The following is an 18,907-nucleotide window of genomic DNA, read 5'->3' on the forward strand; positions in this document are numbered from 1 at the left end:
GGGCTGAGGCATGGCTCCAGCTCTTAGGCCTCCGCTGCTGAAAGCAGGTTTCTGGCCTTTGTTTACCTTCTGTATTTGAAACAATGTTGTGATCCTGCTGGCTGAAGCCCGGCGACTAAAGCAGGTTTCTGGGGTTTTGTTTAGCTTCTATATTTGTAGCATAGTTGCTTAGTGTTGCAGCTCAGAGGCTGGCAGTGGCAGGCGGGGAACGTTGGAGTCCTCCGTCACTGAAGCAAGCAAGCCTCATGTTCGCTTCAAGCTTCCTGGCTGCCAGCCGCCATTTTGGCTGGCAGTTAGTTTGCATATCGCCCTGATTAGCCAATGGGAAGGGTGGCAGTCGTACACTAATTACCATGTTTCTCTTTTATTAGATAGGACTAGAGGCCTGGTGCACAAAATTCTTCCATTGTGGGGTCCCTCAGGCCAGCCTGTACCCTCTCCAATCTGGGACCCTACAGGGGATGTCCAACTACCTCTTGAAATCTGGGACTGCTGGCTCTTAACCACTCACCTCCATGCCTGCCTGATCGTCCCTAACCCCTCTGCCTGCCTGCCTGATTATCCCAACCACTGCTGCCTGCCTGCCTGATGGCCCCTAACCCTTTCCCTGCTGGCCTGATCACCCCTAACTGCCTCTGCCTCGCCCCACACCCAGGACCCAGGATTCCCTCCTTTGGCTGGCTGCAGGGACCCAGGACATGGGCTGGCTTCGCCCGGGCCAGCCGCAGCCTCAGGGGACCATGGGCGGGCAACTTCACTCAGAACGAAGCCATAGGCACTGGCACCTGGGACTGCGGGGCAGGTAGCTTGTCCCTCTCCCAGGCCACACAGCCTGGCTGGTCCCCATTCCTCTCTTGTGAGCTCATTTGTGCCTGGCTCGTCCCCATTCCTCTCTCCCCAGTGTTGAGTGTCTGAGTCGTTATGGTGTGACAGTGTGAGGGTGTGATGACCATTTGCATATTAGCTCTTTATTATATAGGATGATGATATATTTGAAATAAATCAGATACCACCAAAAATGAGAGAAAAATACTGCTTATCACTAAATTATAATATCTAAAATAAGTCTATTATTTATTTTTTTATTGTCACCAAGAACATGATTAGTGAGAGGGAGAGAGAGAGAGAGAGACAGAGAGAGAGAGGAGAACATTTATGTGAGAGAAAAACATCAATAGTTTCTATACAGGAATTTAACTGACAGCCTTGTGGTGCACAGGACAGCACTCAACCAACTGAAACACTCCAGTCAGGCTAAAGTAAGCCTCTTAATACACAGGTTTTATGTGAAGGAAACACCTTCTAAATATGCAAAATATGACCTTGAGAAGTAGATGTTTTTCTTAGAAATAAAACAAATATTTTTTGCTAAAACAGAAACAAAATTATATCTATGCAGCCCTGGCCAGTTTGGCCCCGTTGGTTAGAGCATCATTCTGTACATGGAAAGGTCACGGGATTGATTCCCAGTCAGGGTACATACCAGATTGCAGGTTCGGTCCTGGCCGGGGTGTGTATGGGAGGCAACCAATCCATGCTTCTCTCTCTCTCTCTCTCTCCCACGCTTCTTCTCTCTCTCTCTCTCTCTCTCTCTCTCTCTCTCTCTCTCTCTCTTTCTCTCTCTCCTTTTCCCTCTCTCTTCCTCTCTATCAAAAATATTATATCTATGCAATAAATTGACAGTCAGAAAAATGTTAAATAACATTAAAACAGCCTGTCTCATTTTTTTTAATCCTCACCTGGGAATGTGTTTATTAATTTAGAAAGGTAAGGAGAGAGAGAGAAAAACATCAATGTGAGAGAGACACATCTCTCAGGTTGCCTCCTGTACATTCCCTGACCAGATATTGAACCCACAATTAAGGAATGTGCCTGAGCAGGAATTGAACCTACAATCTTTCTGATGCATGGGATGATGCTCTAACCAGCTGAGCCACCCAGCTGGGGCCAGCCTGTTTCTTTTTTATCACATAAATGTCAGCTTGCTATTTATAATGTTTATAATAAAAATTTAAGTAATATTTTCTAATCCTTCCATGTTGTCACAAATGGCAATATTCCATTCTTGTTATAGATGTGTAACATTCCATTGTATAGATGTATCACATCTTTATTCATTCATCTATTGATGGACACCTAGATTGCTTCCATATCTTGACTATGGGAAATTATTCTGCAGTGAATATAGGGGGTCACATATCTTTTCAAATTAGTGTTCTCTGGGTAAGTACCCAGAAATGAAATTGCTGGGTTGTATAGTATATCTATTTTTAGTTTTTTGAGGGATCACCATACTGTTTTCCTAGGGGTGCAATTTGCAACAACATGGATGTGTCTACAACGTATGAGGCTAAGTGAAATAAGTCAGAGAAAGACAAATTCCATGTGATTTCACTTATATGGACTTTGAAAACAAAACAAGCAAACAAAATAAAAACAGATTCACAGGAACAGAGGCCAAAGGGATGATTTGCCAGAAGGGAGGAGTTAGGGAGGTTAGTGAAAAAGGGAAGGGGAACATGGTCAGTAATATTGTGATAAGTTTACACAGTGACAGATACTTACTAGAATTAGTGGGGTAATCACATTATAAGTTAAAAATGCCTAATATTGTACACCTGAAGCTAGTATAACCAATATAATATTATACAACTGTAGTTAAGTAAAAAATAAATTTAAATTTATAATTTAAAAAAGATAAAGAGAATCAAAGCATACGAAAAAAGGAAATATTTTCTGAAATAGTATGCTCTAATTTTTCCTTTTATGTTACAAATTTAAATCAGTCATTTCAAATAAACAGAAAAACTTAAATATAGAATACAAGGTGAAATATTTATGCTAAAAATGTTTAATGTAACAGATAAAGACTAAAATAGTTGAGAAAACAGCTATCACCTAACACATGTACTCTAAGAAAATAATAATTTAACATCCTATATAATAAAAGGCTAATATGCAAATGGACCAAACTGCACAACGACCAGTCGCTATGATATGCACTGACCACCAGGGGGCAGACGCTCAATGCAGGAGCTGCCCCCTGATGGTCAGTGCATTCCCACAAGGGGAGCGCTGCTCAGCCAGAAGCTGGGCTCATGGCTGACGAGCACAGCAGCGGTGGCAGGAGCCTCTCCCACCTCCACAGCAGTGCTAAGGATGTCTGACTGATGGCTTAGGCCCTCTCCCCATAGGGAATGGGCCTAAGCCGTCAGTCAGACATCCCCCAAGGGTTTCTGGACTGTGAGAGGGTGCAGGCTGGGCTGAGGGACTGCCCCCTCCCCCAAGTGCATGAATTTCGTGCACTGAGCCTCTAGTTTAAAATAAACACTTAAGTTTTTAACTTCTTAGAAATTGAGTTTGTGCAATTCAGAGGGTTACAAAACTTAAATGCTTATAGGGCTAAGACAAGCTATAGAATGAGTGAAGCAAGGGAAGTGTTTTGGGGTTGAGGTGAGAATGGAGTGATGGAAAAGCTATTCGCTGCTGAGAAAGAAAAAAAAAAGCCTGTGCTATCATAGCCAGCTGACTGTTGCAGACAGAAAAGTTCAAAAGAACTCAAAAATCTATACTTTCCTATGAAATCCACAGATTTTTAAGTGTTAGAAACTAATTTTTTTAATGCAATGTCTCACGGTCAAACTAAATAAATTGGTGGGCCAGAAATGATCGCCTATGTTTTTCTTTTGGAACAAGTGCCAAGAGCTCTTTCAGGGTATGTGGAATCAAAGACAGAACATGGTAAGGCTAATGTGTAAAATGGCTGTATCTAGACACAGAACTAATTTTAAAGATGAGTCTGGCTTCCTAACTCAGTTTTAAACACTTCTATAATAATAAAAGCATAATATGCTAATTAGACTGGACGTCCTTCCAGAGGAAGGAAGCCCGGGTCCCAAGTGCCTGCTGGTGGCCAGAGCAAAGCCCGGGTCCCAGATGCCAGAGGGAAGACAGTGCCAGGAGCTGGGAGAAGGCAGGCCTACTCTTGCACGAATTTTGTGCATTCGGCCTCTATTTTTTATAATTGACAATTATAAAGTAGAAGTAGGAAAGGAAAAACACATTGGAGACACATTTTCTTCTGCCTCATTTTAAGACTTATAATTTTGAATTATAATGACTGAACTGCAGTTAGATCAGAAGGCATCATTTGTTATCTTTTTTAATTGGAATGATTATCTTCTTTATTTAAACTTCTGTGCCATTTTCTAAAAAGGTATAATAAAACTACAAAATAGTTTATACAGGTTTCATACTATAGTCAGCTGCTTATTCATGAGTTCAATAAAATCAATTAAATTTTAACATTTTCAGGATTTTAAAGTAAGTGGGTTCAAAGGGATTCACAGAATTAGGCTTAGTTTTCAAGATAATGAAGCAATTTTGTTTAGTGAGGAAGGACAGGGATGAGAGAAAAAATACCATTAATATTTATCTTTAACAAAAGTTTTTAAGTTTCCAAGATTAACATCAACAATAACAGATATAATTTAAGATATAATTTGATATGTTGATAAAATCTTAATTTTACATTCAGCTTTTCCAGATATATACATAATGTAAATACTGTTCACATTCAATAATATCTGTGACCATATTCATTTGACTTATGTCCTGTTGGTTTAGAAATTTTGGGAAATAAGATGCAAGTTTTTCTGGTTGTGTCCTGGTATTAGAACTGTTGATTATCCTTTCCATAACTCAGCATTTTTTCAAACTAAGGTCCAATAAATAAATTTAGTAGCTTATGATTAAATTTTTTTCAGGATAGAATGGAATAGAATAGAAAATATTAGAGTGTAATGAATATAGTAGAAATAGGTGATTTTAAAAAACTTTTTATTCCATTTCATTCATACACACACACACACACACACACACACACACACATACACACTGGTCCATATTGTAAAATGTATTTCACATTGTGAATCGCTCACAAAAAAGCTTAACAAAAACTCATATTCATATGTAAAATATTTAAATTTGTGATTTTGCACTTATAGAAATTGAATTTAAGGAGGGAGAAACCCAGCACATTGTTGAAATTGAAGTAATCCATGATGGGGTTAGAGAGATGAGAGAGGCCTTCACTGTTCACCTAAAACCTGATGAAAATATGATAGCAGAGACACAGGTAAGTAATAAATACAGGTACAAATTCATAGCTAACATTTTATCAGGGAAATTGCATATAAGCATCTCATAGTGTACAATACAGTAATGGGACTCAGTACAAGCCTTATATAAAGGAGATGTGCATTATCCCTTTTAACTCCTAAATAAATTTTGTTCCTATTAGATTATAATCAAGAGATTCGTGTCTTTGTTTGAAAAATCATGTTTGTAGAAACTCAAGGACTAGAGTCACTGAGCCCTACATCTGCCCATGTACAGCAATTTAGAATTAACCTCCAGAGAGAAAGCATCATCTCAGCACAAAGATGAGACCATTAATTCAGTGCACAACTCATTAAAACACACATTTTAATTCACAAAATAGTTTGCTAATCTTCAAAAAATCTTTACCTTCTCAACCTAGCTTTATTAAATTAATGTTTAGAGTAAATATAACATTTATTGGCACTCACTTCAGCATAGCCCAAAATGTTACAGTTCTAACACCTCTTTTCTTTTTATTTAATTTATGTTGCATACGCAACCAATTTTTCTTTAAGATGAACAAATTTAAACATTTTTTTACCTTTAAATCCAAAACAATGTTTTAATAAGTTTTTATTGGTTTTAGAGAGAGAGGAAGAGAAAGGGAGAGAGTGAGACAAACATTGATGAGAGAGAAGCATCGATCAGCTACAGCCTGCAAGTGTCCTGAACTGGAAATCAAACCAGTGATCTCTTGGTGCATGGGATGATGCTCAAACCAACTGAGCCACACTGGCAGGGCCTAAAATAATTTTTAAAGCTAAATGATTTAGGAACAGATCAATATTTATAATATCTATGCCTAAATTTACTCTATTTCTTTTATTATTTGTTTCACTATTTTTATGAGATCAAATTAGAGAGATTTTCTTCCTTAAGTATGGGTTACCATTTTATAATTTCTACTATTTGGTGATATTTCTGCTACAGTGCCTTGCTTTTCTTAAAGTCATATTTAAAATTAAAGAAGTATGAGCAGAAAATCTTTTCTTAAGCCTTGATCACATAAAAATTAGTCTTTTGTTATTTTTATGGAGCATGTTATTAAACTTTTTTAAGTGAAAGAAACTGAGATTCACTTCAAGTAATAAAAGCTTTTTTAAGAACGCACTTACAAATATAGATTTGGAAACTATGGTAGTTAGATATTGGAAGAGTATTCGGGAGCTAAGGCAAATTTATCAGCCAGGTGTTCTGATTACCTTACCAGCAGCACATGTTCACAGATTCCTCTCCTATCATGACTCAACTTTTCCCTCTGCCTGTGCTTCAGGCTCCTTCAAGCTCTGACCATTTAAAGTTTTGCTTTTATACTGGCACTAACTTCAGCATAGCCCAAACTATCACATAACCTCTAGGATCTACCTTCTCTCAAGGTGTCTTTTAGCTTTTCTCTCACTATCAACTAACTGACTTTTTTTATGGATCTTCTACTTAACAACTCCAAGACAGATTTAGCTACTTTCATCACAATTTACAGAAAAAAATTAGAGCACAAATGCTTCATGGGCCTTTGTTCAACACATACTGCCCTGGGCTCAGGTACCCTTCCCTGATACCATAAGATATGGCCAAGGTGCCAGAGTCACATAGAATAAACCATACAGAATCTGTCACTCTGAAAGGTATCTGCGTGTGACAATTTTATCATGATGAAGCCAGGGACTTGCCAAGCATCATGGCATTGTTCTGTGCAATAGAACCACTAAGAGTCAAATATTTTAATAATCACAGATAATTATCTTTTGCCACTAGGTGACGAAAGCCATTGTGTATATAGAAGAAATGAACAGCATGGCAGATGTCACTTTTCCTTCTATCCCTCAAATTGTGTCTTTATTGATGTATGATGATACTTCCAGAGCTAACGAGAATGCTGGACCTGTGTCTGGTTATCCTGTCATCTGTATCACAGTGAGTAGGAAATTGAAGAAAATTGTAAAATAATTACTTAAAATAATTCTAGCTTAACTAATATAGTATTAGCTTTGACATGAAGAAAAGTGGGAAAATACTACTTTGAAAGGAAAATATGGTATTAATCAAAGTTCTCATTTTTCTTCCTTTATCCAACAAAGCTTAATTAAGTGATGTGTACATAGATTGTTATTTCATGTTATCTCAGTGTCTGTCACTAATAGGAAAATAAATAAGGGTCAGATTCTCAGGGAAATCAAAAAATAAAAAAGATAAAAACATGTGAAAGTTAGTTACTACGGGACAAAATATGAACATATTCACAAGAATAATGCAGCTCTATTTACAAGGGAAGGCTTAGGATGGTCCAGTGAAATTTCAGTTTGAAAGAAGAGTCAGATAAGGGAAAGTTATTTCAGGAAGAAGTAATTGCATCATAAGTTACATCTAGAAGAATAGCAAAAAAAGTGGTATATTATCTTTCACTGCTTTTAGAGAGAAAGGAAAACAGAGGGAGAAACATCAATGTGAGAGAGAAACATCAATCAGTTGCTTCCTGCATGTGGCCAAACCCGGGATCGAACCCACAGTTGGGGTATGTGCCATGACCTGGAATTGAACCGGTGACCTTTTGGTGCATGGGACAATGCTCCAACCAACTAAGCCACACCAACCAAGTTAAAGAATGGAATATTATTATTCCACTTTTTTTTGCCTACACTTAAATCTAAATTATAAGCTCCCTGTGAGCAAAAACTGGGGCCTATTTTTATATCATAACAGCCCTGGTATGATGACCTACATAAAATGGGTTCACAATAAATGTTTATTGAATTAACAAGGCAAACATAATAATTTGGTGTCAAGTTATAAAGGTCTTTAAATGTTACATTAAAGAATGTGGACTTCATTTGTTGGGTAGCAAGGAGTTCTTGCATAGAATTTCATGAGAGGAGAAGTTGTGTTGGAGTGTTACCAAGGCAGCAGTGTGTCACTTGATTAGAAAGGCCCTCAATTAGGGAGGTGGTGTTGGGAATGGGAAGGGAGAAATTTAAGAAATATTGCAAAAGAAGAATCAACCAAGTTCACTGACCCACTGGATGTGGGGGGCAAGATGAGAGAAAGGAGGGAAGAAGGAAAGGAGACAGAGAAGGAACAAAGATTCTCTATCCCACCATTATATGGACAACTCTGAGGATTCAAGAGATGATGAAATGAATAACACTTTTACTTGTATCACTTAGAAGTAGAAACATCCAATAGAAGTTTGAAATGTAAGATTAGAGTTCATAAGAGCTATTATGGCTAGGAATAAAAATTTGAGGGTTGCACAAATAGCGTGTAGGAAGGGGGAAAAAGCATCAGTGAAAGCACTATGATGGAACTTGAGATGAATAGTTTACACATTATTCTATATTGTGGCCCTAACAGAGTTCTGTGTTCCCCATAGGCTTGCAATCCTAAATATTCAAACTATGACAAAACAGGTTCTATTTGTACAAGTGAGAACATCAATGATACTTTGACTCTGTACCGATGGCTGATTAGTGCACCCACTGGCACTGATGGTGTGACCAGCCCCATGAAAGAAGTGGACTTTGACACCTATTTTACATCATCCAAGATGATCACTTTAGATTCCATATACTTTCAACCTGGCTCCAGGGTACAGTGTGCGGCTCGTGCTGTCAATACCAATGGCAATGAAGGCCTGGAGCTGATGAGCCCTATTGTAACCATCAGTAAAGAAGAAGGTAACATATTCCTATTTTCACACAAAGGTCATTGGGATACCATGGCATATTATAAATATTTAATTTCTGGCTATTAATTTTTTCAAATGCCCCATCCTAATATATAAAAACCCTGGGTCTATCACATCCACAACAATTGAAGACTCTACCTAATGCCCAGGCTGCGTGTGCAGCCGGCTCTGGTGGGTGGGGACTTGCGGCAGTGGAGACAGGGATGAGGGAAGCAGGGCCGGCACTCACATTCACTCACAACCATGCACACGCACAGACACACACAGTGCCCACCAGCTCACAGCCTTTTCTCCCTTTCTTTCCCTCCATCCCAACTCACTCTCTCAGAATGAGGAAACAAAAGAGACTGGGCCTGAAAAGGCCAGGATGGAAGGGAGGGTCGGCAGAGGGTGGAGCAGCCCCCACTGGCCCCACCTCCTCCCAACCAGGAAAGAGGAAGAGTGAGACAGGGAGGCAGGGAAGCCTGGAGGACTGCTGAGAAAAACAAAGAGACACAGAGACTGGGCGAGATGAGGCTGGCAGGGGAAGGCAGTTGGGGTTGAGATCAGTCCAGCAGGGGAGGGCAGTTAGGGGTGGTCAGATAGGCAGAATCATTTGGTGGCTAGATCAGGCCGGCAGGGGAGAGCAGTTAGGGGCGATCAGGCAGGCAGGCAGAGGCAGTTAGGTGCGATCAGGCAGGCAGGCAGGCGAGTGGTTAGGAGCCAGCAGTCCCAGATTGTGAGAGGGATGCCCAACTGCAGGCAGTCAGACATCCCCCAAGGAGTCCCCAATTGGAGAGGGTGCAGGCTGGGCTGAGGGACTTCCTCCCCATGCACGAATTCTGTCCACTGAGCCACTAGTGTATTTTATAATATGCTATACTAGTAAGTACTTAAAAATAATAATCCATTTTAATATATTTATTAAAGACAAATATTTGTTCATTCTACATTTTAAAATCACCTATCACACACCAGACTTTCTGCTGGCATATAAGTGCTTTATGCTCAGAATTTTTAAAAAATAAATAAATACGGCAAGATTATTGTCCTCAAGGAGTTTAAACTCAAATTGAGGACATAATGTTTAGTCTGGACAGGGCACAGAAATGCAAAAGTGGTTGTGATTAGTTCTACCCAGAATGGGTCAGGAAAGGTTTTATTAAACAGGAGATTCTTAATCTGAATCTTGAAAACAGAGGGGGAAAGGCATGAGTAATGACTCAGAGAAGCATGAAAAAAACATGGAATATTCTGGGAACTAAAAGCAGAGAAATGGAAGGCATGTGAGAGGAACAGAAAATGAAGCAGATAGTATACAAGGTTCAGACCTAGAAAATTGGCTCATATACGATGCTAAAATATTCCAAGTTGGTTGTTGCATGAGTAGGAGTTTGCTGGGGACTGAAGAGGAGGTATCATCCAGGTAGAGAAGTATGTACAAGTACCCAGACCTTGGTAATACAAGGGAGATTGTGTTCAGGACTGGAGCTTGACACGTTGGGGTGGAGAATAGGATATGGTTAAAGATAACAAAAGATAGGAAATCCACTTTATAAACCAATCCTTCACTCTACAGAAAACATTTTAAATTAGATTTTAAAATAAATGTTTATTTATAAGATTCTATTTCTAAAACTTCTATTTGCATACAAGGTTTTAGAAGTATACTTACTGCATAAAGAAATGTATATGTACCACCTCCCCATTTTATAATAAGGATCAATATTTTTTAATATCATGTATAGTAAATATGCCCTTTTATTGGGATTAAAACATATGGTGTTTGTTTCTCTTAAAACCAAACTTTTGAGTTGGTACCAAAAGAAGAAAAATTAAGGAATACCTTAAAATAAGTCCTACTAATAAAACAGCCCAAATACTGAGGCCTGCCCTCTGATTTTATTACTGTCCTAATAAGTACCTAATTCCCCAATTTTGTACCAGTTTAAAATTATATTTCCTAGATGTCTTCAAATTGTAACTCAGCATCTCGGTCCCTTCCATGATATTAAAATGAAAACATTAAAATTACCTTAAAGTAAATATTGGAGAAAGACTTTTCATGTCAAAATTCTTGAGTGCCAGAGAGAGAGAGAGAGAGAGAAGAGAAATAATGAGAAATAATTTATAATACACATACTGTAAGAAATTACATATATAGAGAAAACTAAATATTTTGTTCTCTTATTTCAAAGACACATTAGTTTTTGTTTTAAAAATGAGTGCAGTTTTTAGTTTTATTAGCTTATAAATAATGTATATTTTATAAGATCAAATAATGTATATTTAATGTTTAGAGTAAACATCAAATCACTTAATTAAACTACACTTACTTTTTTCCATTGATTTTCAATCATCCATACTGTGTCTGTTCATACTTTATATTAAACTAGAGGCCTGGTGCATGAAATTTGTGCACCGGTAGGGTCCCTAGGCCTGGCCAGCGATCAGGACCAATCTGTGGGGTGACTGATGGGGTGATCAGGGAGTCCCCACTGGCACCCGCCTTGGCTGGTCTGGGGCCTGCAGGCTGGGGGCAGCTCCTGTGTTGAGGGTCTGCCCCCTAGTGGTCATTGGGCATCATAGTGACCAGTCGTTCTGCTGTTCAGTCAATTTGCATATTAGGCTTTTATTATATAGGACTAGAGGCCCGGTGCATGAATTCGTGCACAAGGCGGAGGTCCCTCAGCCTGACCTGCACCCTCTCACAATCCAGCACCCCTCTGTGGATGTCCAACTGCTGGTTTAGGCTGAGGGATTGGGCCTAAACTGGCAGTTAGACACCCTCTCGTAATCTGGGACCACTGGCTCCTAACTGCTCACCTGCCTGCCTGAGTGATCGCCCCTAACCACTCACCTGCCTGCCTCATCGCCCCTAACTGCTTGCCTGCCTGATCACCCCTAACCACATGCCTGACTGCCTCATTGCCCCTAACCCCTCTGCCTGCCTGCCTCATTGCTCCTAACCATTCGCCTGCCTGTCTCATTGCCCCTAACTGCTCTCCTGCCTGCCTGATAACTCCTAACCACTCTGCCTACCTACCTGATCAATCCTAACTGCCTCTGCCTGCCTGCCTGATTGTCCCTAACCACTCTGCCTGCCTGCCTGATCACACCTAACCACTCTGATTGCCCCTAACATCTCTGCCTGCCTGTTTGCCTGATCTCACCTAACCACTCTGACTGCCTGCCTGATCACCCCATCTGCTCACCTGCCTACCTGATCGTCCCTAACCACCTCTGCCTCAGCCCCCGCTGCAGTGGCTTTGTCCAAAAGACATCCAGAATGACATCCAGAAGGTCGTTCAGCTGTCCGGTCTAATTAGCATATTATGCTTTTATTATTATAGATAATTTTGTGACTATACTTCACAACCTAGAATATTCAGCACATATTAAATCACATTGAACAAATATATTTTCTCAAACGCTTTAAAAATACCTCAAATGTTAGGAAGTAGCCAGTAAACTGTTATAATTACTTCTCATACCATGGTCTTCTGCTTCTGCTTTCTATTCTCAGCAATGCCTTGAGTCCAGAGAGAATATTAAAGTACATGAAAAAATCATAGTTCCTATTTTTAAAATACTCTTCAGACATTGTCCATTATTTACTTTTAGCATAAATGTGTTCATTTTTAGGTCTTTGTCAGCCTCGGGTGCCAGGGATAGTGGGAGCAGAGCCATTTTCAGCTAAGTTGCGCTACATGGGCCCCGAGGACCCGGAGTACACAAACCTTATCAGGCTCACGGTCATGATGCCACACACAGACGGTAGGTGACTTCAGTAAACAGTCATGGAAAGTTTATTACCAGGTTTATTTTCCTGTATACTCTATTTAACTAAGCAGACAATAAGTGCTCAATTTGCAACTTGAGCTTCAAGTTTTTCTGTTTCTTTCAAATTTTTCTGCTTTCTTTCTGCCCATTTAACATCCTGACATTTTAAGCATTCTCTAAAATTAGGTAAGTTTAACACATGTCGAAACACAATGGAATAAAATGTTGGTTAACATGCTAGCTATTATGAAATAGCACAAATATATCTTCAAAACTTTTGATCTTGGACTTATAGTAAAGCATTTTGGAATCTCAAATGTTCACCTTCAACATGTATTTGCTATTTCATAGCTGTAGTTTTAGAAATCTCTCCCAATATTTATTGCAATAACTAAGACATCTTTTAGGTACTGAAATAAAATTAAGAATGCAACTAGCATTATTGTATTTTGTCTTCATTTTCTCTGGGTAGGGAAATATGGTCAGAATTTGTGAGTCAATAATTTTACCTATACTTTATGAACATTTTTCTACATACAGAAGACATTTCCAAGTTGTATTCCACTCAATTCACTTTATACCTGAAGTAATTATTTGTTATTTCTCAGTTGCTAGTTATATTTTAAGTAGCTAAGAGAGATGAAATGTTAGGTACTATCAGAAACTACAAGGTAAACTCCCCCACCCTTATAAAATGTTTTGTCTGTTTTTTATAAACCCAAATTTGTTTTGAGCAGGCAGATTAGATTGACAGGAATCTGTACCTCTTTACAACATAACATTGGTCCCACATTGGCTCACTCTCTCTATAGGTCCATTTGGATATGTGACTCAGGGGTGCAAAGGACAGGAGAAACCCATCAGGCTAAAACGGACCTACCACAGTGAGAGAATAAGGTGGAAGAGTCCAATAATATCTTAGTATTATTACAAAAATAGCTTTAATGTTATAGATCTCCTGAAAAATTCCCAAGACACCAAGTGGTACTAAGATACTACTTTGACAATCACTGCTCTCAGAATTTTATGACTATCTTCTCAAGAGATAAAGAAATTAGAAAGTGTTCTAAGCCCTTCGCTGTTAGCAAACAAAATAGATCCAGAGACATGGACACATGCAACAGACTGGAGAGTCTCAGACAGAGGGAAAGGGAGGGGAGCATAGTGGGGGAGAGGCAGGAACAGATTAACCCAAGAACTTATATGCATATATGTATAGCCCATGGACACTTAACAATAGTGCAGTGAAGGCTTTGGGAGGGATGGAGTCGGGAGGAGGGGGTAATTGTGGGAGGAAAAAAGGAGATCTGTAATACTTTCAAGTATAAAGATAATTTTTTAAAAAAGAGAATGGTAACAATGATTAAAATTCCTTATAGGCATGCTCCCTGTGATCTCCACTAAAGAACTTTCCAACTTCGAGCTCACCCTCAGCCCTGATGGCACACGAATTGGAAACCACAAGTGCTCAAATCTCCTGGATTATACTGAAGTAAAGACCCATCATGGTTTTCTGACTGATGCTAGAAAAAATCCAGAAATAGTTGGAGAGATGTATCCTTATCAGTACAGTTCGTCTATCAGAGGTTCAAGTACCTTGCGCTTCTACCGAAATCTGAACCTAGAGGCCTGTTTGTGGGAGTTTGTTAGCTACTATGACATGTCAGAACTTCTCACTGATTGTGGAGGCACTGTTGGAACAGATGGACAGGTATGAATTTTTAACATCTAAATGTTGGTCACTGATAAACCAGTTGGCTTGTTCAGTTACATAGATTTGGACTAAATCCCAAATCCAGTTTTCCATCTTGGTGATATAATTCATTAGGTACAAGAGGGACCAAATAATTGGCATGAATGGTGTGAAAAGTCATGTCTATTTCTGGAACAATGTGTCAAAATATATCTATTTTTAACAACATTCTGAATCTGCTATGATATAATAAAAATCCAAATATTAAGTAGTTTTCAAAATATACATCCTCTGACACACTTTTCTATCTTTTATTTATACGATCCAGATAGCTGCTCTAGTGAAGTCCTGCACTTACCTGCTTAAGGCTTATCCTATTATATCTGGCTACTTCTCCAGTGTATCAAGGACATATTTAATGCAAATGTTGCCCTCTACTATATTCATCTCTCCAGCCAAATCTTACCATAAAATGCTCAGCTAAATTTACTATCCTTTCCTGGTGCCTTTTTTTAAAATCAAAATTTCACTATTTAATTTTTAAGGTCAGTATTTTTTTCTTTTCATTACCACTGCTAGCTAGAAAACTCATTGTTATGATTCGAAGTTGAGTTGCCTAGAGTTCTACTCTGCAGTAGATGAAAACTGGCAACTTGCAGGTTTCAGTTAAGTTTTGCCTGCCTGAGAGGCTTAAGTTACATAATACAGAATAAAAGAGTATGCAATTAAGTATTAAAACATCCAATTATTAACCAGTTTGTGTATGACTTTCTTCTGAAAAGATTGTTCTGCTTTTCCATTATCTATAATAATAAAAGTGTAATATGCTAATTATACCGGACAACCGAACGACCTTTGGGACATCATTCCATATGACCTTCTGGACAAAACTGTGGCAGTGGGGGCCAAAGCAGAGGCGGTTAGGGGCCATCAGGCAGGCAGGTGAGTGGTTAGGGGCATCAGGCAGTGAGGCGAGTGGTTAGGGACAATGAGGCAGGCAGGCAGAGGCAGTTAGGAGCAATCAGGCAGGCAGGCAAGCAGTTAGGGGTGATCAGGTAATCAGGTGAGCAGTTAGGGGAGATCAGGTCGGCAGGCAAGTGGTTAGGGGCTATAAGGCAGGCAGGTGAGTGGTTAGAGGCGATCAGGCAGGCAGGAAGAGGTGTTAGGGGCAATCAGGCAGGCAAGTGAGTGGTTAGGGGCAATCAGGCAGGCAGGCAAGCAGTTAGGAGCCAGCGGTCCAGGATTGCAAAAGGGATGTTCGACTGCCAGTTTAGGCTCGATCCTGGGCCTAAACTGGCAATTGGACGTCCCCTAATACGTCCCGGATTGTGAGAGGGTGCAGGCTGGGCTGAGGGACACTCCCTCCCTCTGTGCACAAATTTCATGCACAGGGCCTCTAGTTTAAAATAAAATTTAAAAATAGCATAACCATGATAGAGAAGCAGTGTAAATCATTAAAATTTTAGGACCTTATTATAAAATTCTAAAAGCATCAGCATGAATGGCAAAACAACCTAATAAAACATGTTGCTTACTCTCTTAGAATGAAACCATGTGTCTTAGAAAAAAGACAGTCTCATTTTCCTCTACTTTTTTCCTTGGGCTTAAACTTCTCCCCCAGCTATTGATGTTTTCCTACATCCTACCCCTTGGCCCCCACCACCCACCCACACCCATTTTTAAATAGAGGTGTGGGAGAAGAAAATATAAATTAAGGTAGAAGAAATCTAACCCTTTGAGATATTTTTCTAATTTTCCCCATTAGTTTGGGGTTCTAGAGAAGAAAAATACCTAATAATTGTACTAACAATACCAATAATGATGGTAATAACATTTATTTAATGTTTACTATGTGCCTGACATTCTTCTAAGCACCTTACATATTTCCACTTAGTCTGTCCTCACAACAACACTCTTGCAACAAGTGCTAATTTTGTCTATTTATTCATTTTTGTTTTGTTTGTTAATCCTCACCCAAGGACATTTTTCATTGTTGTTTTTTATTTTGTTTTGTTTTTTATTGTGTGTGTTTTGTTTGTATTTTTTAGAGAGAGTGGAAGGGAGGGTGGGAAACAGCGAGAGAAAAACATCAGTGTGAGAGGCATACCTTGATTGGTTGCCTTCTGCATGTGTCCCGACTAGGGTAGGTATTGAGCCTGCAACCAAGATATATGCCCTTGACCAGAATCAAACCTGGGATCATTCAGTCCACAGGCCAATGCTCTATATACTGAGCCAAATGGCTGGGCCTAATTTTGCCTCTTGTTTAGAGATGAGAAAGTTGAAGCAAAGAGATTTCAAATGGCTTGTTTGGGAAAGTCACTTGTAAGCCTGTGCTCTTAACCATATTTTGTTACTTATCTAGACATTTAATTGAGTGAATTCAAAGGTCATTTAATTGGGTGAATGTGAGGAATGGGTATCATCACAGGTGCTATTGCAAAAAAGGCAAATAAACTTTTCCTTTTGTGCTGGGTACAAGAATGCTGCCCAATAGCAGTCATATTAATTTTTGCGAGATTATATCCACACCCACTGTTGGTAAAATTATGCAAATACATGTCTTTACAACAGTAGACTACAGTTTCATTTGAGCACTGGCAAATCAGATTGAAACATACCTGAAGGGAGAGCAAACTAAATACTTGGTGAACACATTTTACTTTAGAATTTTACAAACTTTTACATTTCTGCATTTAAGATGGGGAAAATGGGCAAAAATAAAAGTAAATCATCAACATAGGTAAATGTGCTTCATAGTAGCTTTATATTTTTGCCCACTCCATTGCACAACACCTTAAAGCAGCCAATGCTGACTTGGGCCTATTTTTTTTCTAACAATTCCACAAATCCCTGGCCAAGCATCTAACAGATGTGAATTTCCTTCTTCTGGTCCTTCATTAGACTTGGCACTTAGATCAAGGTAATCACTGTGCACACAAAATTTTACTAACTGGTAATTACTTCTGCCAGGAACAACAGGATGTAAAACTGATTTTTTTATTTATGTGTTCTTTGTAGCTAAAGTTACTGCCATGACATGTTGCCAAGTTCCTGTGTTTTTCTTTGTTATTAAAAAGCTGTTTATAACATCCTTTGAAAGGGTTTTCTGACTTCCCCAATTGCCCACATTGAGATTTTTTAACTTATAAGAAAGAGTTAGCAAACTGAAAGAATCACCTGAAATGTCCAGGATGGTTATCTGTTAACAACAAATGAAATATTAAGTTTTTGCAATTTGATTACAGCTAGTTTTAACTGATATTATGACTATTTCTGTTTTAGCCATCTGATTTATTGTACATTCATAAATTAAAGCCATATTCCATGAAAACCTACCCTATGCCTGAGATCATACAAAGTACCTATTGAGGGCATCAGATACAGAGCTTACATTTCAATGAAATAGAGTTTTAAGAGTCAAATTGTTACTCTTTTTTGTTGTTGTTGTTTAAAGTATTACATATGTCTCCTTTTTCCCCCATTGACCCCTCCCCGGCCACCTCCACCCCACAGGACAGGCCCCCACTGCCCCAGTGTCCCTGTCCATTGGTTATGCTAATATACATGCATACAAGTCTTTTGGTTGATCTCTTACACCCCCCTCTCATCCCCCCCCACCCCCGCCTTCCCTCTGAGGTTTGACAGTCCGTTCGGTGGTTCTATGTCTCTGGATATATTTTTGTTCATCAGTTTATGTTGTTCATTATATTCCCCTTATTTAATAATAAGGCTCTTAGTAAAATGTCCATCCATGCTATTGCAAATGGTAAAAGTTCCTTCTTTTTTACACCAGCGTAGTATTCCATTGTGTAGATGTACCAAAGTTTTTTAATCCAGTCATCTGCTGATGGGCACATAGGCTGTTTCCAAATCTTAGCTATGGTAAATTGTGCTACTATGTACATAGGTGTGCATATGTCCTTTCTGATGGGTGTTTCTGATTTCTTGGGATATATTCCTAGGGTTTAATCTCTAAAATTTACAGGGAACTCATGCAACTTAACAAAAGGAAGATAAACAATCAAATCAAAAAATGGGCAAAGGATCTAAATAGACACTTTTTGAAAGAGGACATAAAGGATGCCAAGAGATATATAAAAACATGCTCAAAGTCACTAATAATCGTAGAGATGCAAATCAAAATAACAATGAGGTACCATCTCACACCTGTCAGAATGACTATCATCAACAAACCACAAGTGCTGGAGAGGATGTGGAGAAAAGGGAACCCTCGTGCACTGCTGGTGGAAATGCAAACTGGTGTAGTCACTGTGGAGAAAAGTATGGAGTTTCCTCAAAAAGTTAAAAATGGAACTCCCATTCGACCCAGTACTCCCAAATCATTACTCTAAAAAAGTTCAGGATTTTACTTGCAAATAAAAAAGAAATGCGGAGACTCTAATAATATTTAATATTAAAATGATTTTTGTAGTTATATTTCCTTTTTTAATTTTCTTTTATTGCTTAAAGTATTACAAAGAGTATTACATATGTCTCCCCCCCCCCCTTGACATTCCCCCAGCCTCCCCTACCCACCAGTGTCTTATGTCCATTGGCTATGCTTATATGCATGCATACAAGTCCTTCGGTTGATCTCTTACCCC

General features: G+C 39.0%; 1 protein-coding gene across 1 annotated transcript in view; it reads left to right on the plus strand.

Moving 5' to 3' along the window:
* The window catches only part of LOC102774352 (FRAS1-related extracellular matrix protein 2), a gene marked incomplete at its 5' end in the record, with an annotated part of 71,873 nt that overhangs the window by 14,636 nt on the left and 38,330 nt on the right, over positions 1 to 18,907 (plus strand). Inside the window, 5 exons of the mRNA XM_006757371.2 lie at positions 5,007 to 5,137; positions 6,919 to 7,077; positions 8,531 to 8,834; positions 12,470 to 12,601; positions 13,987 to 14,318. Of these exons, the coding sequence (XP_006757434.1) occupies positions 5,007 to 5,137; positions 6,919 to 7,077; positions 8,531 to 8,834; positions 12,470 to 12,601; positions 13,987 to 14,318 (1,058 nt within the window). The remainder of the gene's footprint in view (positions 1 to 5,006; positions 5,138 to 6,918; positions 7,078 to 8,530; positions 8,835 to 12,469; positions 12,602 to 13,986; positions 14,319 to 18,907) is intronic.

This window comes from Myotis davidii, unplaced genomic scaffold, assembly GCF_000327345.1.
Source record: "Myotis davidii unplaced genomic scaffold, ASM32734v1 scaffold755, whole genome shotgun sequence".
Lineage (NCBI taxonomy): Eukaryota > Metazoa > Chordata > Mammalia > Chiroptera > Vespertilionidae > Myotis > Myotis davidii.